General features: G+C 43.3%; 1 protein-coding gene across 1 annotated transcript; it reads right to left on the bottom strand.

Annotated features, from left to right (window-relative positions):
* Positions 1-411: 411 nt before the first annotated feature.
* On the bottom strand, positions 412-17,286 carry ZNF365 (zinc finger protein 365). The gene is made up of 4 exons (XM_059476761.1): positions 16,478-17,286; positions 7,267-7,447; positions 5,327-5,364; positions 412-2,836 (listed from the first exon to the last, which is right to left on the bottom strand). The coding sequence occupies exons 1-4, from the start codon at positions 17,200-17,202 to the stop codon at positions 2,590-2,592; spliced, it is 1,191 nt and encodes a 396-aa protein (XP_059332744.1). The 5' UTR covers positions 17,203-17,286; the 3' UTR covers positions 412-2,589.
* Positions 17,287-22,614: the final 5,328 nt, after the last annotated feature.

Here is a 22,614-nt window from a genome sequence, read left to right as displayed (position 1 = left end):
TTTCCAAGTCTAAGCTGATGAAATGATGGCTCTGCAGCTGGCAGTGTGTGAGCAGACATCATTACTGCCATTCCCTGGGAGCCCCTCTGCCCTTAATGTGCCTGACCCTTCCCTCTATTCCCCCTGCCTCTGCTTTGGGCAGGTTATCTGACCCTGTGGGTCACCTCCAGAATGATTTTAAGCAGCACTGCAGTAGGAGAGCAGCAGGTGACACCTGTGAGCTGAGCAGGCAAGATGGAGCAGCTACCTGCAGGTTCATTGCTGGGAAGGGTCACAACCCCCCATTTCACTGCCATGCTTCATCTCAGGGATAAAGCAAAGTCCAAGCTGCTGCTGCTTGGCTTTTTCTGTGCTGCTTCAGAGGCTTTTGGAAGAAACAATGTATTTGACAAAGTTAAATGACACAGTAACTGAGAAATATATCTTTATTATTAGAATGTTTATATTCTAAAAACTTTGATCTGGGATTACAGTACATACCAATTTCTTTCTAATTAACTAAACTGGCATTTGTTTAGCAAGTAAGTGTAAATTAGGCTTTGAAAAGTTTAAAAACATGCAACTTCTCTTACTGTTCTCCTCTTCCTCTCCCAAAAGGAAAACTTACAGTCAAGATTTTGGCATGATAAATAATAAAATAAACATCTCATTTGTGAACTAGTAGTTTCACTTAACTTTGGTGACTAACAGAGTAGATAGGCATTTAAAAATAAAAATATTCTTTATGTGTCAAGAGGCTAAAGAAATGAATTAATATATTTTACTTTATTATCTTTCTAATGTTCACCTTTGTTCAAAGAAGGTCCTTTTTTCAGGTTTGTGGAAGGATGTGGGAATAGAAAAAACTGGTTCCATTTTAGCTTGCCTATAAAAGTTGTTGTAACACACAATCTGACCCAAGTCCATGCAACACAATGAACAATTCCTTTTCACCACACACAATGCCTAGCATGAAGCCAAGTGTGGCCTTGTGACATAGTTAAATAAATATTGAAATAGCATTACAACCTAAATACCTGAATTGGTTTTACACTGTGACTTTCTACTGAAACAGTGTTGAGAAACTTTTAAACATACATTTGATTGTTCCATATACACTATTTAAAATAAAAGTGAGGAATAATACTCTTTCTTCTCTCTGCTACTTTCTGGGAGTTCTGTACACTGACAAATGTATGACATCTGTAGTTACCTGATCCTAGCTGACTGATTGGTCATCTTCTGCTTTAAAAATATTGCAACTCAGGTGCTTATTGCAGCAGTAATCATAGTGATACACTGTCTTTTTATACTCAGTTCTGCTTACAGACACAGTTATAAAAAATGAAAAACATTTTTCACAAATCTTTGTACACATACTGTAAAAATCACCTTCCACATAAACAATTTACATTTGTTATGAGCATTTAAAAAATAAATCACATAGACCTGTGTCACCTATCCTTTCTCTTTCTTGAGAAAACAAATCTCATCAGTAACATCATCAGGATGTTTATATCTGTAAACATGGCATGAGGATTCATGTCACCAAAATACTGTACACACAAAAAAGTCATCTTGATAAATAAATTCTCTAATAAATAAGGATCCTTTTAATTGGCACAAACCAGTGTAAACACACACATTTGTGTTCTGCAGTCATCTCCAACTGCCTTGCACTTGGGTTCTTAGTGCAAAGTCAGTGATCTCTCAGCCCTGTAAAGATTCTTCAGAGATAAAAATGTGAAGGATTTGGGTTATAATCATGGTTATTTGGGCCTCTCATGCCTGGGACCAAGCCCAGACATTGAACACAATGCCAGGCAGTACCACACTGCTTTAGCCTGTACTTGCTGCACCACAGCTGATCTCCTGCTGCTGGCATTGGCACTGAAACTCCTCCTCTGGCCCAATCTGGCCTGTGAGTGTCAGGGCAGCTCCTGCTCTCCTTGCTGAGGGACACCTCAGAGGAGCCCAAACTTGGACCAAAGAGACAACATGGCTGCTGGCAGCATCAAGTAGTTTGATGTATTTAATAAAAGATGGAAATGTGCTTATAGCCAAAAACCCAGGGTAGCAATCTAGTGCTGCAAACAGCCTTCAAGGGACTTTGAGTAGGCCTTTTGCATCTGAGTATGTCTGTTAGTCACTGATCTCACACCTACCTAAGCTGGAAGATTGAATATTTTGGTGCCGATTAAATGGATTCCTCTGAGCTTCAGGAATAACACAGATGGAAAATAATTTACCAGTTGGTTAGAGCATGCTGCCACTAAAATAATTAAACATACAGCCACAGTACTGCCCAGCAAGATAACTGCAGTCATTTAAAATAAGCTCTAAAAAATGACTAAATAAATAAATAAATACATGAATAAATAGAAAAACCTCCATGTAAACTGAATAAAATGTCACTTCTTTTATAGCGCCGAAAGAGGCAATGGCATAACTAAATAATATAAAACTTCCATATGTATATATTTCTATATATTATATCTGATATGTTTTGGCATGGCCAGATGGATAGGAAAAAAGTAGGATGATTAACTTCATTCAATATTTGCTATGTTGAAGCCAAGTTCCTGTGCTGCTGTACACTGCTCACCGTTCCTATAGTGGCTTGGCCTTCTTACCCATCTTTGATTTTGCACTCACTTTCCTGGCAGAGCAGACTGGCTCACCCTTCTTTTGTGCTCTCCATATTTCTCTTGGGCAATCAACAGGTTCATAGAAGCATTTCACTGGCTGCAAGCTGGCTTTTTCATCCTTTGCTTTTTTCAACAAGATCCTTCCTTTTTGAAAGGAATGAGGCTTTGCATCAGGGATGTTGTATGAAGTGTGTTGACTTCCTCGGCTCCTGAAATTAATAATAGTGATCATTAATAATTATTATTCAGTCTTGCAAACTGACAGGTCCCCAAAATATCCCAAACCCTTACATTTTTAAAAACAAAAATAGTCTTGTTTTACAGAATGAGGTTGCATGTTAAAAACAGAGCTGTAAGATTAATTACATTCAAAAGCATTCCTTACTAAAACAACCCCTAGGTGTGTTACTGGTGCACTCTTCATGGGTGTTCATCTGCACTTTGATTCTGATCAGCACTCTGCTGATTTTGGAGTGCTGGGACCTTACTGAGATCTATACTTGGTGATCTGCAGCGATTTTAAAGATGCACATGTTCACATTCTGCAAAGAATGAACATCCCTTGGTCTTTGGAAGACCACACAGCACCAGTAAGAGTAGAAAGAAGATGCAGGAACTGTAGGGACTTTGTGGAATCTCAGTGTTGCCCTGGACTGCAGCCAGGCCCCAGGGAGCTGCTGCTACAAATGGCCAATAGCCCAGGAAACTCCATGCTCTGCCTTTGTGCTGACCACACATCCAGGGAAACTTCAGCTTCCCTTTTAGGCTTTGATTTGAAACAGGAGAAGAAGAAAGGGGAATACAAAAACTGGTGGGAAGAAGGGTATGAAAGCTTAAAGGCCAAAGTAAGCTGAATTCTTTGTTGTCTCTGTGTTGGCTCAAACCCAGCAAGATTTGCAGAAATTGTTGAGCTCAGGTGGAGTGACAGCTAAGTGCCCAGTGCTGCAAAGGCTGAACCATGCACTCTGAAATATTACATCAAAACTGCAGTTCCACAGTTTAGCTAAGATCATTATAGTCCCTTTTAACATAATCTTGAAATGTTTTACAGCAGATACATTAGTGTAACAGCAGAACTATGAATGTAAGGCTCATATCTACCCAGCTCCTGTGACTGAAGCAAAGAGCAGATGTGCTGATGTACAAGCTGATCTCTTAAGGGATCCCACAGGGCTATTTTCCATAGCCTGTTATTTCTGAAAACCATGTATGTGTAGTATTATTTCTTCTAGGAGTTAAATCATATTGCATGCTTGACAAAGCCAGTTGTGGGAAAAGCTGTGATTACTCATGTGTGTACAGTGTAAACTCTCCTGCTCTTTAGGAAGATGAGAAGTGTGTCATGGAAGTCTGTATTTGTTGGTAGGAGGCAGTGAGGGCCACCTGTCATTGTAGGAACTAAGTCTTCCCCATGTAACAGCATTACCTGCTGGGCAGCTTTGCTAAGCAGATTTCACTGGGGGAGGTTTAGGGGGTGAAATGCTGTGCAGTTCCAAGGTCCAAGCTGGAGCTTGCAGGCACTGTGTCATCCTGGCCTGTGCAGGCCTGGGCTCTGACCACTTGCTGGGGTTTAGGAATGACCTGTGTAAATTGGAGTAGCCACTCCAGTTTACCATCAATTCTTGGGAACTGTTTTTTCCAGTCCATTACTCAGTTGTTGTTTAAAGATGCAGTATTCTGTTTTTCTCAGATGTTGTTATGGTGAAGAAGCAACATCATTTATTCCCAAAGCATACACAGGCATTATTGTAGGTGATGTTAGGCAGTCCTCTGCTGCACTGAATGAAGCTACTAAAACCAGAAGGTCAAGGTCAATATCATCTCAGGGGCTACCTAAAGGGGCTAAACTGTACTTAAATTGAACTTTATGGTAGAGAAGATGGGTGTCTGTCCCTAGTTCACAGTCAGGGTAAGAAAGTACCCAAGATGGAGGAAGATGCATGTGAAATGCAAAGCTGCCAACTCCAGATGCAGGAAATGCTTTTTCACTGAAAGCAGCAGCTCTGCAACATAAGTGACTGTAGAGAGTCTGAACTTCTCCTCACACATATTCCTAATCTGTTGTGTTACGGACAAGGACTCGTGGTGATGCAATGGGAAAAAGTCCTGAACTTGTGTCCCCACAAGGAAAGGCTGCCCTGAAGAGGTGTGCAGAGCAGGCTGCCACTTGGCCAAGCAGCACGTGGTGCTCCAAACCACCTGCTGGGACTCATGACCAAGTCACAAAGACATGGGAGACCAACCCCAATTAGTTCTGCTGCTCCCAGGACAGCTGCTTGAGTAACCTGAGATTGTCAGTGCCCATGCTTGGTCAGGGCACTTGTTTGGTGATATGATTGTTACTGTCAGTTAGGAAATGACAACTGTCTCTCTCCTACCTACAGAATTTTAAAGATATTTTCAACTTCAACTTCATTTGTGTGAGCCAAAGAGATTCAACTCCTGCAGCTTTGCAATAGGCTATTATAGTCAGCAGGAAGGAGTAATTTGTTTAACAGAAAATTAGCATTCTTTATTTTCTTTAGAGAATATCTGATTTTAGTTTAGTTTCAGCAGAAATCTGGTTTTCCTCAATTACATGACATAAATAGAGACCATATGCAGGTCCCAACCTATAAGGTAAAATGTAAAAACAGAAATGCAAGCACGTCAACTTATTGCATTTAAGTTAAAAAAAAAAAAAAAAGAGATATACATACAGGCATCTGGGTTTCTTATTTAATGAAATGTCTGTAAACTGCAATGAAAACAAAACCAGGTTATTACTATTACATTTTCAAGTAATGAAAGTACAAGGATAAAATATACACAATCTTTAAAATTATATTTCCATTCTCACCTGTTGAATAGAACATTTAGGGAACAAACCAAAAAAGTCACCTCTTTTACAGATTATTACTCTTCCATCTTATGAACATGCTTTTAAAATTCATGTGTGAGTTGCTAGTGGTTGGATTTTTCCCATTATTTTTATTGTAACTATAATCAAAGTAAATTGCTAAAGAAGTGTGGGCTAACAGAGATCTTTCACAGTAGATTAAACAGTATGGATACAATGAGAAGTAATTATTGTGTTCAAGATAATTAATAAAGGCCAGTGGCTGAATAAGCTGTATGAAATTAACTTTCTCTCAGATCCTTAAATTTTTCAGTGATACATTTCCTTTACACAAGTGGCTAGGAAACTCCAGCTACAAGCCCTTGGCTCTGCCAGACTTGCACTGAAGGGTGGAGGGTGAGGACACAAACATTTCTCTCCCCCTGCTGCAAATCCTGAGACCAGCTAAGGACAGCTTAGCTTCAATGCCAGGCCAAATTTGCATGACTTCATTTTTTCAGCAGTTTGGTTCACAGTGTGGAAACACTCTGTCTAGTCCCTCTTTTGGTGGGGGTCAGAAAAGGAGGTGTTTAATGCCAGCTCAGCTGAAATAGATTTTTTTTTTAGTACTAAATAGGTTCTTTGTATTGAGCTCTCATCAGAGCTGCTACACTGAGCCTTTGAATATCATTTAATGAAGTCACTGAGACAAGCAAGTCAGATTTGGCATCTGAAAATGATTATGTTCTTGTTAATGTTCCTTCTGTCCCTGGTATTGTCCACACTTTGCAGATGGATTTTTGCCCAGCCTGACTTTGCTTGTCATCTGTCTTGGTTGGTGTCTGGAGCCATCTCATGGTGTACTTTCCTGTATCCCCTGAAGGTCAGGATGGTCAATATTTGGATGGATGGCCTTAGAGGAATGCTGAAGTCACCCAGAAATCAGGGCAGGTGCCTTAAAAATCAGAGCCCTCCCCAAGGGACACTGCTGAGCCTGGCATTATGATAAACACATCCAGAGCAAGAGAGATGATTTAATATTGAGGCCCATCTTTACAGTGCCCCATAATCTCACAGATACTGTCTGAGATGCCTACACTGCATTTCAGCTCATCTTACCTAAAGCTTGTTGTCTTCCAAGTAGCTCTGGGAACATTTCCCTTCCACCACTGCATACCTGTTCAGTGCTGGGCATGATCAAATGCCTTCTTCTCACATCCCAGGGTGAGCAACTACTTAGCACAGGCAGCACGGGGTATTAAACTGAAATGTTCCTTCAAGTCCTTCAAGGCATTTATATGCCTAAAACTTGGCATATAAATGTAATGCATTGTGGGAAAATACTGAGTTTAGGTATTAAAAATGAGGGCTTTAAGAGAAATAATGTATTTTAAAAAGTAATGTTCTTGGATTTCTAATCCATGAGATACATGCCTGTGGGAATCCATTCACCATTTCTAAGAGTCCCATGATAGGTAACTACCAGAGGCAAGATGATTTGCCAGCAAGCTGATGTGTCACCTATAGGGATCTATGTCTTTCCTGAAAATCTTCAGGCATCCCAAAAAGACTGCCAAGTCACATTAAAAAAGTGTTCATGGCAAAGGCAACAGCAGCAATAGCCAAAGCTGGAAAATTTTTAAATATCTATCAAACATTTCATTACTCTCTGCTCTCCCTTTATCATCTTCGGCTGTTGCTGCTTTCACAAATGCACATCTGCCTGCAGCAGTGCTTAGCCTGAGCCACTGAGCCCACCCATAACCCAACTCTGGCTGCAGGGGGAGGGTGATGGCAAAGGGAAGGGCTGTGCTGGCTCACCACGTGCTCACTGATGTCAGTGTGGTTGCACACCATCTGCTGGCTTTGGTAATATTCCAGCTGCCTCTCTGCCAGATCCACGCGCTGCAACAGGTTCTCGATGAAGTGCTGCAGCCTGGCTTTCCCCCGCACTTCTTTTTCTGCTGCTTCTTCCAGGAAGTGGTTGAAAGTAACAACTTCTCTGCAAGATGGAAACATTGCAAAGAGGCCACATTTAGATAACAGCAGCTGACTGGTCTCACCCATGTCAAAAATTACTGGTGCTTCTCCAGTTTGTCATGGCGTGGCTAATCACTGTCCTCCGCTATTATCAAAAGATTTCAACTTTATTGTGGACTAAGTGAAGATCTGGAAGCCTGAATGCTGAATTTAGGTTTATGGGCAGTGGGTTTGGGGTGAGGTTTTTTCACTTCATTTGGTCTCTTGGAATTAGTCTTTAGTGGCCCACAGAGCAGAAATATGATTAAGCATCACATCTCAAAGTATCTGGAGACAGCTGTATCTGCCTTCTCTTTTTTTACTTAACTATGAGAATATTAGCTCTGAAACGTGAAGAGAAACAGATGAACTCCCAAATTAATCTTTTCATTTCATCACAATCTAACAATGGTCACTTAATGTTGCTGCTGGGGTGGTTTCTAACTCAAAAGAACTTCTGTGGCCATTAAATTTAATTTTGACTGCATTACTACAAGAATGTCCAAGTGTGGTGTTATGACCTGGAGCCAGAGGGAGCATGGGAGATTAACAGATAATCTACAGATTATAGAGCAGGGAGCACATGTGTAGGAAGAACAAGTTTTAGGTAAGGAGTTTAGGAATGTGTCTTGTCTGGTAACCCAAGTGGAAGAAACAGAGAACACCAGTGACTGTGAAAGCTCTCAGCTGAGCCACTGCTCATTTCTAAGTTCTCTGCATACTTACTATCATAATCAGGACACCACTTGGACCTCCAATATCAAAGGATTATTTGGCTGGAAGAAGTTTGGTTGTAGACTGAAGCATGTATTACAAAAGAAGACAAATCTGAACATGTAGCAGTTCCCTGTTTAATAAATGCCTGGATAAATATTTTTTACTTTGCCAGTGAAACCATGTTAATTTTTGCTTTGTACAAAAAGGGTGGGAGTTGAGGGAACTTGCCAAATGAGAAAGGGCATGATTGCTCAGTAGAAATACATTGCCTGAGGAAAAAGCATTTTAAGTAGAAACTATGAAACAGTTTGTGGCAGAAATAACCTTTCAAAGCTTAGATTGTTTATAACAAATCCAAAGTTTCTCTGCATTTTGTTGTTTTAACTCAGCATAGTTGTAGTTAATTGGTTTAATGGAGTATAGTCGTTTCAACAGTGAGCTGCTTTGTGCTAAGAGTCAAGCATGAGTGGTCAGCCCTGGAAATTCACCACCTAGGATTCAGGCTGTGCCTGCCTGCTCCATACTCCAGCAGAGTTCTGTTTGCATGGCTGATCTAATGGCAGGAATCAGGTAAAAACAAGCATGTATTGTTTGGATGAAGAATGTGGATGAGTAATAGTCTATACTAACTCACCCATAAAATCTGGCTTAAGAAACAGAGAGGTAACTTGTTTGTTAAACTCAGCTAATCCATTGATTGCAAGGCTCTGAACAGTTTAGTGATTATTAGCTTGCCCAGAACAACCTGATACTAGAGAGCCACGAAGGAATGCTTAGGGAGAAGCCAACCTAAACTCATTAAAGTAGATTTTAGGGCTTTATTGTCACCACACTGTAACTTCTTTGACTTCACAACTTATGATTAACTTCACTTCATTAGTCAGTTCATATAATTTTGGGTTAATGTAGGAGCAACTGAAGTCCTTGCTGTTTCATCAGGGTCCTCTTTTACAGGGGACAGGGAACTCAAAAGGACAGCAGCTCAGCAGGTTGGCTCCAAATCCCTCTCCTTTTGGGTAAGGAAGAGCTGTGCACAGCCTGGCAGGCTGCTGACCATCCAGTGGGAAGGTGGGAGAGTGGGGAGCTGCCAGCCTGGGACACCATGAGGATGTCCCTCCCAGGGACAGCTTCTGAGTTTGGCTGCAGCAGGAGGCCACAAACATGAGTAGCTGGCATTTTTTTAAAAGAGTGATAGTTTCAAGAATGCTAACATTTGTATTTATCTCAGCAAAGGTAATTAGTAAGAATTCATTAGTTGCCTGTTCTATGGCACAAATAATCACCAAGGGATTTTCCTTTCCTACAAATGTCTCATTAATATACCATAAGGAGGCCAGGGGGGACAGAGTTTTCAGGAAGATCTAGATGACTGTCAGGAGGAGAAGAGACTCATAATGTCAATAAACTCCCTGGTATTGTCCTTGCTTTCTAGACTAAAGATAGCTTGGCATCCTACATGCCATTATTTGTAAGAACTGTTATTAACAGCAATAGTAGCATACCCATAACTTCTCTCTGTTTAGCTGCCTTTGTACAGCCTATGAACCTACCTTTAATAACTTTAATCTGAAAGTTTTCCTTTAGGCTGAAATGCACTCTGTAAATTCCCTTTGGAAAGCCAGGAGCCAGAACACACCCACACACCAGGGCTCTGTCACACACCTTGCACTGATAAGCAGCACTTGTGTTAGTTCAGCTACTTTCTTTGTTTCCACTTCATTCTCATCTCTCAAAAGAACAAGATCAAGCCCTGAGGAGTGACTGCTAATAAATAAGTCTCTCTACTTGCTCCAACACTTCTTCCTCAGAGAGCTCACTCCTTGCCCAGCTATGCCTTGGTTACCTGAAGGGAGTTCCCAGAAGAATTTTTAGCCTCCTCCCACTGTGAACAATAGGGAAATGGTTCAAAGAACTCCTGTAGCTTCCTGCAGCTGCTGTTTATCTGTCTAATTGCCCTTCTTGTCTCTTGTAGTTTGCCCAGACTTTTTCTTAACCATAATGAGGACCCTTTCCCTTCAATTTTATTTCTGGATATCTGTGATGTTTTTTTTTTTTTTTTTTTTTTTTTTGCTTATACTGTTTATTTTACTTTCAATTTATTTCTCCAGACCTCTGCCAAATATTTGAGGATTATATGACAGGATTCTTGTCTTTCACTCTCTACTCTCATGCTTGTGGAAAGATGGGTTTTCACAGAGGTCTGACACTGCTCTTCATGAAGTCAGGAGGAAGCTGAAGCCATGAATATTGTGGGGCCCACGTGGTAGGGGCATAAACCAGAGCACAGCAGCATGGGCCCACTGGGCTCTGTGTCCTGACAGCACAGCCTTGTGAGCAGCATTCACCTGAAACAGGAACAACTTTGGTAAAGTGGCTCACACCTGAGGTGTTGCCCTTCTAACAAGAGGTCTCTGCTACCCTGCACTGACTATTCCACATCTGGAGCACTTCTGTTATATTGAGGAAAGACTACATGGAGTTATTAACTCCCCCTGAGAGCTCCTCTGCTCTCAGCATCATCCCTTTACTGCTCTGCTCCTCTGCCCAGCAGACTCCTGCCCCCTTCCCCCAGCTCTGCACCCTGGCACTGATATAGATGATGAGTGAGGTAGATGATGCTCAATGCACCCTAGATATCTTACATTTCTGTAATCTCATCTGTTCATAGTTTACTATACCAACACTAAGGTATAATGTATGCAAAATGTTTACAGGGCTGTGACTGGGCAGCAGGGAGAAAACTGGATTTCTTGCTTTGTCCTGGGGGATGCTCTGTCAGATGAAACCTTTAGGAAGAGGGAATTGCTCCTGCTGCCTGGAGAGCAGGGATTGTATTCAGCTGCCAGCAGCAGGATGAGACAAGTGAGAGGGAAAGACAAGGGGGATGCAACCTGGGAGGTGTCCAAGAGGAGCAGGAGATGCCTGTACTGCCAGAGTGTCAGAAAGGAGTTCTTTGAGAGCCAGAGGAGTCCAGGGGAAATTTACTGTAGTACAGCAGGCACCTCAGAGGTGTTCAGCTGAAAAAACAAGTGCAGGGAGAAGAACTCACTGTAAGTAAGGCTTGCTGCCAAAGCTTTTATTTTAATTTGACTCTGCCAGGCAGTTCACCTGTTACAGTTAACTAGACTTAAGTAGTTTGGCATTTTGCATCCCAACTGCAGCCTAGCCCAAAAAACTTCTTTATGGAGGCTGTTACCATGAAACAACTTGAGATGTGGTAAATAAAGTTATAAATCATAGGCTGACTAGGTGACATTTATTCTTGTGCCTTTACCACTGGATTATTCAGTGCTCCTTTAGGATGAGCGAGCTGCAGTTCTTGTTTACTGGAGCAGTTGGCAGCACAGGGATCCTGGGAGATGCTCAGTGTTTTTATGACTTTCAGCAGCTAAGAGTGACATACACTGACTAAATGCAGAGGGTGGGACAGCTCCAGCTCCTTAACACCTGACAAGAAGGGCTAATGAGTTCTCACATTGCAAGCAAGCCCTCCCACGGATGCATAGCACTGGCCCCAGCACTGTGCACAGCCACACTGACACCTGCAGCTGCTCTGGAGGTGGAGATAAGCACAAGGCTCCATGCAGGTTTTGCATCCAATATCAAATCACTTTAGACAATCATCCAATATCAAATCACTTTAGTATAACTCTGTCTAAAATCAATAGAAAACCAAACCATTGTTTTACCTGAAGATGGGAAAATTCCTATCACAGTAAGTAGTAAAGTGATTTACTTCTCAAAATATTTAATATGTATATTCATTAAGTATTAATGCCACTGACCTTATCCATCACCCAACTGGTGTTTTTGCCTGAAGGCTGCTGTTATTCATTAGGTTGTGGTTTCACATTACCACACCACTAAAAGCACATTTGATTTAAGAGATTCACACCTCCTCCCTCAGAAAGTTATTGTACCCATTCAGTGGGCTGTGTTCTAGACAGAGCCCTGAATTTACTGGGTGACACTAAAGATTTTAAGCTTTATTTCACAGAGCCATTCTGTGGGACAGTCATGCTAGGCTTAAACTTGTGCAGCTGCATGGGGGGGGAGTAATCTCTTGAGTAGGAAGATGAAAGAAAACAGGAAAGAGGGAGCAGGATTACCTAAAACTGAGGGTGGAAGAACAATGTGTAATTGCAGTTGTACTCTGCCTAAAGCAAATCAAAACTGTTTTGTGGTATAATTGAAACCCCTTTTTAAGAGAAAGCTGTTTTAAAGCACAAATTGCAGATTGCCAGATCTTAATGCCACTGTCAAGATGTTATCTGCACAGATAATTTCATTAATTGCAAATTTAAGGTGAAGCCACTGGCAAGAATAACTACTGCCCACAACAGCTATTCTGAATTAATCCTTGCATTCCAGGCTATGTCAAAGCAGAGGCATGGCCAGTCTCAAAACAAATGCATTAGACTGGTTAGAGAAATGACTGTCAGAGATATGGCAAGGTACAACATTAATGATCTTACTCTGTGATTAGGAGACAAAGTGAAGCTGTTTAAATTTACCATCGAAGGTAGATTCCAGCCAAAGACCATCCCTTCTTACCCTGTTCAAACTTACTGAAAATCAACCTCTACCAGTTTCAATTTGCTTACATTACATCCAGAAACAAGCCTCTCAGTGTCCTCTAGCAGTTAAGTTCATAGTTGGTTTTTGTTTCAATGGCTTTCTTGATATCTTATTCAACAAAGTCTTATGCCCTTTGGGCACGCTTCCGTGTTATCTTTAAGATCACAGCGCTCACTGTGAGTTGCATTCTCCTTCATCAAACATGGAATAATTCCTTTCAGGGCACATTTTCTAATTAAATAATTCCTTTGTTCAGCAGCTCTGTGCTTAGAGTAATACTATTTCAGCTATGTATTAATATAGTTAGTGTTGTACCTCCTACAGTCAGGTGTCCTACTGTATCAGAGTTCACCTCCACGAGGGCCTCACACCAGTATCAGCACATACCTGCATGCATATTGGCACTACAGTTTTTGTAAGGGAACAAAGAAAATTTAACTAAAATGGTATCTTCATTGCTGTCTTTGTTGGACTGCTAAAAGCCTTATTTAAAACAAACAAAAAATACTCAACTGACAAGTCTAAAGAAATAACCCCACTGATCCTACAAGTGCTTCAAATAAGCAGCCCTGTTCCAGCTGATGGTCTAAACCAACATTCAGATGTTTCAGGGAAGGTGTTTTCTTTTTTCTGCTGCTAAGAGGAAAAGATTTTCAGCTACACTAGCTCAATACCAATGCTAATTTTAGGAAAAAGTTATCCATATTCACAAGATTGCTTATGGAAAAAAAAATCCAAAGAAACTGATGAAAGCATTTATTTCTGAAGGTCAGCAAGTATCAAAGCAGTCCCGAAGGGATGCCTCTGACTTTCCACAATCTGCAGTGAGAACTGCTTCTGCAATTTCCATTATGCAGTCTTGTTTGGCTTTCTGATCATCTGGATCTCTTCCAGAAATCAAAGCCAAAGTTGAGATCCTAATTTTTGAAGGACAATGTCTTCTCAGCACACCAAGTAAGTTTTGAACTCGCAAAGGATTGAATACATAGGCAGGTCTCAGAGTTTACCAACAGCCCATGAGAAAGCCAGACAAGTGTCACTGTTGTTACCAAAGTCATGAACTTTTTCTCTACTAGAGCACATCACCCAGGGCCTCCCTGCTGCTGGAGTAAAGCTAACTGTCCCAAGCATTTTAGAGAATCAGCTCTGAAAAGCTGCTCTAGAACTTCCAGTCCTGCTCTTACAAAGCATTTTTTATACCTACCTTCCTTTTCAATTTGCTAATTATACAATGACCTTTCAATTGGAAAGAGAACCAGTGCATTTTTCTATGGCACTATGCCTTGTTATCCCCCAAGATGGGAAATGCAGGAATCATCTAAATGAGAAAAAAGCCCAACACACTTCCAGTTTTTCCTAAGTGAATTCAACCTATTCTTTTACCCTGCCTACCCTCCCAGTGTCCTCAGAGTAACCTCAGAGGCAATGCTGTGGAGCTGGGCACAGACACAGGCAATAACAAATTCTGACTGCCCTCTTCCCCCTGGTACTCAGGGCTGCTGTTCTTCCATCCTAGGCACTGCCATGCATTACACATTTACCTGTAGAAGTTAACACTGCTGTGCAAGAGCTGTTCTCTCATTCCTATTGCTGCACTTGCTTTCAAGGCCTTTTGTTGAAAGTGGAAGCAAAACCCTAAAGAGCAACACTCTGTGAAGTATTCTGTGAGTACTCTGTGAAGTCTCTTGTGCAGCTGCTCTTTTGGTTCATGTTTCTAGCCAAGTAACCTTCAGCCTTCCCTGTAACATCAACTTAGGAGCTACCTCATCATTTGTTTATGCATTCACTCTCCTCCTTTCAAGAGAAGAATTCTAACAGCAGTGATCTGAGCTCCTGCCCCTTTCCGGATCCTGGCAATGTCCTAGTGTGAAGGGCAATGTTTTCCCACTTCTCATTCTGTGTTCAGTCTCTTCTGGCCTCAGAACACCATCCTGACAGTGCTGCTGGTAAGTAATCTGCCAAAGACCATGTGGCCTCTTCCTTGTTCTTTTTCCTAATACAGTTGAAAATCACAACTTCAGCTTTTTCTTTCCAAAGATCAGTGTCCTTTGCCATCCTCCCAGATCATACCCATTCTTTCTACCCAGATGACTCAACTGCCCCTTTCCTCTTTTCCCACAAGTTCTTTTCTTCTTCTACAGCATTGCAGAACTTTGGGTTTGTTTCACTGAATAGTTTCTTTCTCCCAACAGTCATTTTTTTCCTTTTGGGATCCAAGTCTTGATTTTTAAGCACACAATCTGCCTTTAGTTTGGGGTAAGATTCATGCCACTCAACTTGAGATATCTGAAATTCTGCACCTAGCCTAAGACAGCTGCTTACCTGAGGTCTCCTGGTAGTCTGCAGAGGGAAGAAGAACCTTCACAGAGCAATCCCTCCTGCTCTAAGATACTTTTCTAGAGGAAATAGGATGACTTACTGTGAAAGAGCCCAGGAGGGCAGTCTGGCTAGATGGGAATACCAAAACTGCTTGAAACTATGTTATCTTCATGGCTTCCCTGCAGCATACTTTCAAATCTGCCTCAGTTACACTATTCAGCTTCAGCTTCACCTTAAGTCTTTCAGTCTTCTCTTCCATGAGGATCACCTCATACTTCAAAATTAGAGGTTCTGTTGAATATCCCTTCAAGGCAGATCTGAGAGGCTCAAATCCCACCACCTTTATGTATCCCCTCTTCTGAAAAATCTCTAGCTCTGCTTCAAGATAGATGGCTCCTACTGATCCTCATCTTTTCTTTCTTGTCCTTAGACTACAGGAAGGAATGATGAAAGCCCTCCAAACTTCCTACACTGAACTCCTACACCACCTTCCTTATTTCTTGTAAGATCAGTGTCATGGCAACTACCACTTCTCATCTTCCTTTTGTAAGCTGATGAATTGGCTTAGAGGCATACCATTACCAAGGCTCTTTATTTCCATTTCTCTAAAATAAGTTGTGTTGCTCTGAAAAGCCTGAAAGGTTTCAGCAAGTGCTGAATAAACTAAGTAGTTCATGTATAAATTATATATCAGCTATCGCTACATTTTTAATGGATGCATCATGAATGTATTTTTAGATGGCTTAGGTTAGTCAGAACTCTGGCATCTGCTTCCCAATGCCATGTAAGTGATTCCTGTTCCACAGTTCTGTGTCCATCTAAAACACTGGACATGGCCTTTTCAACACTGTCTCCAGTAAAGCTTCATTGATGCACAGGAGACTGTGCACTCCACAGGCTGACCATGGTGAGAAGGCTTAAGGGAAAAGGTGCTATTAGGTATTCTTGCACACTTCATCCAGACTTATCCACCCATCTCTTCTTAAAAAGACAATGCATTAAACGTGGCAGTGTAAATCACATTACATGCTGATAAGAGCTTCTACTTGTCCCTACCTCCATGAAACCAGAGGCACAACACAGGGATTAGAAAGTGTAGCAGTTAGTCACTGGGGAGCCAAGCACGAAAGTAACCTGCTCAGGGAGCTGTCCCCTGCCCTGTTAGTCACTGGGGAGCCAAGCTGAAAGCCACCTGCTCAGGGAGCTGTCCACTGCCTTGCAGGGGACACGGTCACATGGCTATAACTCCAGCAATATAGTGAGCTGAAGCGGTGAGCTCCAGGCCCTTTCACAATCAGCAAGCAACTGAGCCATTCCCTCTCTTCTCCCCCAAAGGCTGTCACTCACGCAGGAGCTGGCCAGCCCTCGCCAAGCCATCGGCACTCGCCTCCCCACTTACTCCTCTTTGCGGTGAAGCTCCTCCTCGGACTCGCTGAGCCGCTGCTTCAGGGCTGCGATCATCTCCACCGCCACATCCACCTGCCTGCTCAGGGCCCGCTCTCGCCGCTGCACCTCCTGCTTCTTCTGGGACAGCTGCACGAACGCTGCCCGCACCTCCAGCAGCTCCGCCGTCTTCTGGGACAGCTCTTTGGTAAGCTTGTCGATCCGCTTCTCGATCGTTTTGTCCACGGCCTCTACCATCCTGTTAAACTTTTCTCTGACGTGTGCCTCGAAGGAGGCTTTGGAATCAGCCGCCGAGAGGCCGGGTTTGGAAAGCTCGCTGGGAGACTCGGCCGACACATAGCTGGCCAGGAAGGAGCCGGGCCGCTCGGCCGCCAGCTCCCGCGGCTGCTCGCCCTTGCCGCTCCCGCAGGACGCGCCGCCCAAGTTCAGGTAGGGCCCCGCGGGCTGCGCGGCAACGCCGCCGGGGCTGCCCGGGCTGCCCTGCGCTGCGGGCTCCGGCGGAGACACCGGCTCCGCGTCCTTCAGCGGAGAGAACAGGCTGCTCCTGGCCAGGAGGCTGCTCTCCTGGAAGCTGTGGCTGTACTCCAGGTGCACCCGCAGCGAGGACAGGCTCCGGAACCTGGTGTGGTCGCCGCATCGCGGGCAGCGGAAGGGGAGGCTGACGCCGCCGAGCGGCTCCGGCCAGGGGTGCCCGCCTTCATCCCGGGCTGTCTGTTGCATTCCTCGCCGGAGGGAACGGCCCGCGTCCGCGCCCCACGGGAAACTTGGGAAACTTTCCCGGCGATTCCTCAGGGTTACCGCGCCATCTCCGCCCGGGGACGCGCCCACCCGGCGCGGCGCTCCGGCCGCACGGCCCCGCCGGCTGCGCTCGCTCGGCGCGGCTCCGCTCGCCTCGGCCGCCGCCCGGGCCTTGCCGGAGCGGAGCGGCGCCGGGCCTCGGCCGCCCGCAAGGTCGTCGCACTCACCCGACTTGTTGCTGGTGGCGGCAGCGGGGCGGCGTTTTCAGCAGAGCCGTAAATCAGCCCGCGGGGCGGGGCGGGCGGGGCGAGGATGCGGAGCGGGGAGCGGCGGGGACGCGGAGGGGATGCGGAGGGGCGGGGAGGCGGGGATGCCCGGCGGGGGGTGCTGCGGGCGGGCGTGGGTGGGTGTCAGCAGCCCACGGGGGCGCGATCCCGGGGCCGGAGTCGCTCCCCTCGCCGGAGCGACCTCCTCCGGACCCGCCTGCCGTGAGCACCTGGCCGGGGGCGTTTGCGGGGTCCTGTCAGCACAGCAAAGCAGTGAGTGAGCTGCGCGGGGTGTGCTGGGGTGATGCTGAAGGATAACGCAATCTAAAGCACCTAAGCATCAAGACAGGACTGGCACATGCAAATAAGTATAGTCTGGCCTTGGCTTTTAGGGGTATTCAGGGCTTTCTGGATATTTAATAGCCACTAAGTTTTGTAGGGTTTTTAGTTTGTTCACTTAGGGTTTTTTTTAATATGACCCCAATTTAGCAATTTAGTCTCAATATTTAGGGAGGGGAAGCAGTAATTGTAGTATTCCCATTTGGAGTATGACAAATGTATGTCATAGACACATAGAACGGTTTGGGTTGACCTTCAAAGGCCTTCTAGTCCAATCCTCCTGCAATAAGCAGAAATATCTTCAACTAGATCAGGTTGCTCAGAGCCCTGTCCAATGTGACCTTGAATGTTTCCAAGGATGGGGCATCCACAACATCTCTTGAAACCTATCCCAGTGTTTCACTGCTCTAATTGCACAAAATTTCTTCCTTAGATCTAGTCTAAATCTACTCTGGGTCTAAACCCATGTGATTGATGTTAGAGAACCCTGCCAATAAGCCCTCTGAATAGGGAGATGTGCTTCTTAACATTTTTTATGCCACAGATGTGTGTCTATTTTACAAATTTTTGGAAACATGAGCAAGGCTGTAGAGTGGCAGCCTTTTTGAAGTAATAATGAAATATTGCTCTTCCTAAACCTAGTCCTTGAGGCCATACTGGTAATATGCTGCAGATTTTTTTTTTTATTACTGTGGGAGTACTGCAGTAAAGTTTAATTCTGTACTATTATGTCTGTTCCTTGAGCACAATATACAGGCAGAGTCTTAAACACTGAGAAAATCTGAGCACATTGATAGATACCTTTGATGTGATTAAGACATTCCCAGTAAATTATTCACCAGATGGTACATCAAAGGAAGTTACTCAAATTGCTTTTCAGAGCTTCAGCTAATCTCTGAAGTGTGTGGGCTACCATCCAGGCTGCAGCATTTTGCATGAGTTGGTTGTCCTTTATTACCTTGCCTAAATGTGGTGATTTGCCCTTCTCTTGTCATCAAGCAGTACCAAAGCCTAGAAAGGAGGTGAAGAGGGAATAGCTTTGAACAATGTTTGCTGCCAGATTTGGGACTCCTCATTTTTTCTTTGTAGGAGGCCAACACTCACAGGATATAACCATGTTTTGGTTCCCACTTTCTTGGCTGTTGCCCTCTACTGTCTAATCTCTCTCTGTTGTGCCCATTGCCTTCCTGGCTCCTCCATGTCACAGGTACTTGGTGCTGATGCTCCAAGGTGCAGATGAATGCTCTACAAGATGGTGAGCTCAGCATGATGGGATGCTACCTGAGACTTCATCCACATGTAGAAGAGGTGACACCCACCTGCCCTCTCTAGCTGACAGTAATAAGAAGGAACATGGTCTTAAGGAACAGAAAATGTTGATGACTTTGAAGGAGCCCATTGTTCTGCAGCCTAAGCTATATGGTTTTGGCCCATTAGATCTGAAATCAGGCAACCATTTAGCCCCAGAAATTCTTCTTTCAAGATTTCTCAGGGTTTACTTGCGCTCCAAGTATTTGTTTTGCTGGATTGGGATCCAGCTCCTCATGTCTTCAGTTTTCAATTCCTGATGCTGCCATTTAGATGTCCAGTTCAGTCATTCTCTCAGCATTTGGATAGGAGCAGACTCCCTTTAATACACAGTAACTGTGCAGAGAATGTGCATCAGCCATTAGATGTCTGAGCTTTATCCTCTCTGATTTAAATCTGGAGTGGGTAGAATCCACCCCTGTCACTTAGACAAAGCCCAAATTGACACAGCCATGATGTAGGACTCTGTGAAATTCTGCCAACTGCTGGGGAGGTATTATCCTGTTTATTTGTATACATCACTCTCTTTCAAGATCTTTTTAAACACTTTGCAGTATAATTTCCAGAAGGATAAAAGTTATTTAAATGAAAACAGCATGTACCAACCTGTTTGGTGCTGCAAGGGAGGTTCAATATTAAAAGTATTCAGCCTTTTTTCAGGTAGTAGTCTGCAGCTGTTGTACAGGGTCCCATCTGACCTTAAAATAGGTTAAAGTTTCCTTAAAGCTGATGATTCCACTTTACTGAAGGTAGATAGAAAAAGGAATATTATCAAACTGGTTTTCTTTTTACTTGTTACTGTACTTGTTTATCTTATGATGTTTTATTTTTCTTATTCTAAATGAGGAACATAGGTGAGTCAGTTTTGTTTTCACTTGCCCTTCAATGCTGACATGTTTGTGGGAGCCTTTTTTATGTGGTGTAGAACTGGATTCACTATGATGACTTTGGCTACATTCAGCAGCCTCTGATTTCCTTGTTTGTGTACTGGTTTGCTTTGAAAAGGTGTGTCAGAAATTTTTGTCTCTCCTCTTCACGCCCACGCTCCCCACACAGGTCTTCATTGCATGATCTAGCCAGTTTATAGGAGACATGAATTTGCATGGAATTACTTTTGGGGAAGTTTGCCTGAACTATATATGGTTTTATAAAAACCCACAGCTGCACATCCGTTGCCACTGCATACAGATGGGATTGGGAGTTTGGCTCAGTCCCCTCATTCTGTAAAGCTGTGCCCGAAATAGGTGTGCCTATTCAGCTCACTTAATTTGTATGCTGGGAAGGGCTGTGTTTTTCTCAGTGCTTGAGTGTGAACTACAGATGCACATAACTTGAGCAGCTGAAATTTACCTGCATTTAATACTTGCTGTCTTCCTGTTTATTGAGAGGAAGTAAGAAGTGGCTAGTAAAATCTAAGGAAAGACCTTAGAAACTTGAAAGAAGTATTTGAGTGATTCATGTGGCAGTGGTGCCTTAGATGAGGATTCATATTACCTTTACATGCAGATATATTCAGGAATCATCAAAGATAAAACAATGTTCATTTTGCTGCCACTGGCACTCATACCCACACAGTAGGAAGGAGGCTTTTGATGGTGCATTTTAGCATACTGACTGAATGGCACTGCTTGTGAACAGGAGGGAGGAGAACATGAATGTGTGTGTTGAGTTTGTGACTCTTGGTGCTGGTTAGTTGTTGCCTTCTCCTCCTTTTGAGGGGCACTCCAGTCTGAATATCAGTCTTCCATCTTTTGAAATCATACATGAAGTCAAGTTGTTGCTTTTTGATGCAAGGTGAGGCAATTTGGTTCTGAGGAAACGGCACGGTGACTCATTCTTTAGGGTTACTCGGGCTAAGAATACATGCGGACACTAGTATGGTGGACGGTTTAAGACTTATTGTTTCGTCTCGTCGGGTTTTATACTGGGAAAGTTTTTTTTCTATGTCAGGGGGTCTTATTTTACTGTAATTGGTTAGTAAGGAGTTGAAAGTTACTAGTGTTAGGGGGGACTGCATTCTTGGGTGATTTTTTATTACTAGGCGTTAGGGGGAGAGGGATTCTACTGCTTTCCGTGACATCGCGAGATTTTCCAAGCGCCTGACTCTATCTACTACATCAAGTCTGTGTTTTCAAATGAGTTGCCACAGAATCAAGAGAGGCACCAAGCTGCAAGACTGCCCTTGGTCCTGCAGCAGCTTATCCTGCCTGGTTTGCAGTCAGCTTCCAGCCTTCCTTCAGGCTCTCCAAACTCATTATTATCCTGATGGGAAACCCCTGGCTGGAGCTGACTTCAGAATGTTGTTGAGCCTTCCTCTTCTCTACTCATACTGTTGCATGCTCTTATGGGAAAATAGAGACTAAAGGGTTCTCTTATGGGTTGATTTGAAGCATTTAGTCCATACATGGTGAGAGTTCTCAGGTGTCAAATGACTGTGAGCGTATTTTCCCAGAGACAGGAGAAGATGGGCTGTGGGGAGGAGTGTCAGCAGGAGATATGGCTGGAACTTCAGCCATTTTGAATTTTCTTCCAAAAGAGTGACTTCAGTTAGCTAGGAGGATAAAGAAAATATAACTATCACCTCTTGAGAGAAAAAGCTGGGAGGATTTACCTGCCAGCCAAGTGACTCTTTACTGTGCTTATTTTGAAAGGGAAGAGGAACATACTGAGTTTCCAGTGCCTCTTCTTCAGAGGTCAGAAGTCTAAGCTCTGAGTTGTAACATTCATGAGAATAAACTGGAACCTTTTAACAAAGCCATTTCACTCCTGCTCCTCATGTGAACAGCCACAGTGTAGCGGCACCTCTGTCTACAGCCCTGGGGCTGTCAGGATGAGGATTCCGTAGCTTTAAGATCAAAATACATTGCAGATGGTAATTTAGTGTTAAAGTTAAGATATTTCTGGGGGGAGCACTTTCTAACATGGCTGATAGTAAAGCCCAAGTAATGGACGAGAAGAATCCAGAGCTCATCCCATTTCAGTTTTAGTTTATTTGAAAACGTTGCTTGTTCCCATGTTCTGTCCAGGTAATGCTATCACATAATCCAAAATGGATTTGGGATCAAAAGGAAGGGACAGCATAAGCAGCGAAGTTTCCACACAACATCTGGCCATACAAACAAATCAATTGCACAAGGCTCACAGTCCTTCCGTCACTGGTCTTCCTGGAAATTAAAATATCAATATGAATGATGATAGGTTTTTGCAAAATCATGTGTCCACTGAAGTTTCAATTAGCAGAACAATGGCCAAGTGCTGGTTGGAATGAAGCATTGGAAAGACAGAACCTCAGAAGGTGTTTATGGTCCTTTCAACTAAAATTCAATTTCATTTCAAATTACAATTCAATTTCAAATGTCCTTTAGGCATTTTCTGTATTCAGATAAGAATTTTTAAATCATGAAGAAATTACCATTACATTTCCTATGTAGTATCCATACTAATATAACTTGGAATTATTTAATTTTCTTAAGTAAAATCT

This window comes from Ammospiza nelsoni, chromosome 8, assembly GCF_027579445.1.
Source record: "Ammospiza nelsoni isolate bAmmNel1 chromosome 8, bAmmNel1.pri, whole genome shotgun sequence".
Lineage (NCBI taxonomy): Eukaryota > Metazoa > Chordata > Aves > Passeriformes > Passerellidae > Ammospiza > Ammospiza nelsoni.
The sequence above is the reverse complement of the archived record's forward strand: the minus strand, read 5'-3'. Positions and strand labels throughout refer to the sequence as shown.

Bases quoted from the DNA above. Each gene is read 5' to 3' on its own strand.
- ZNF365 (XM_059476761.1), bottom strand. From the start codon at position 17,202: ATGCAACAGACAGCCCGGGATGAAGGCGGGCACCCCTGGCCGGAGCCG. The intron at 5,365-7,266 runs GTGAGCCAGCAC...TTTTCATTGCAG, and splicing joins CTGACATCAGTGAGCACGTG to TTTACAGACATTTCATTAAA. The intron at 2,837-5,326 runs GTATGTATATCT...TATTAATTTCAG, and splicing joins AATAAGAAACCCAGATGCCT to GAGCCGAGGAAGTCAACACA.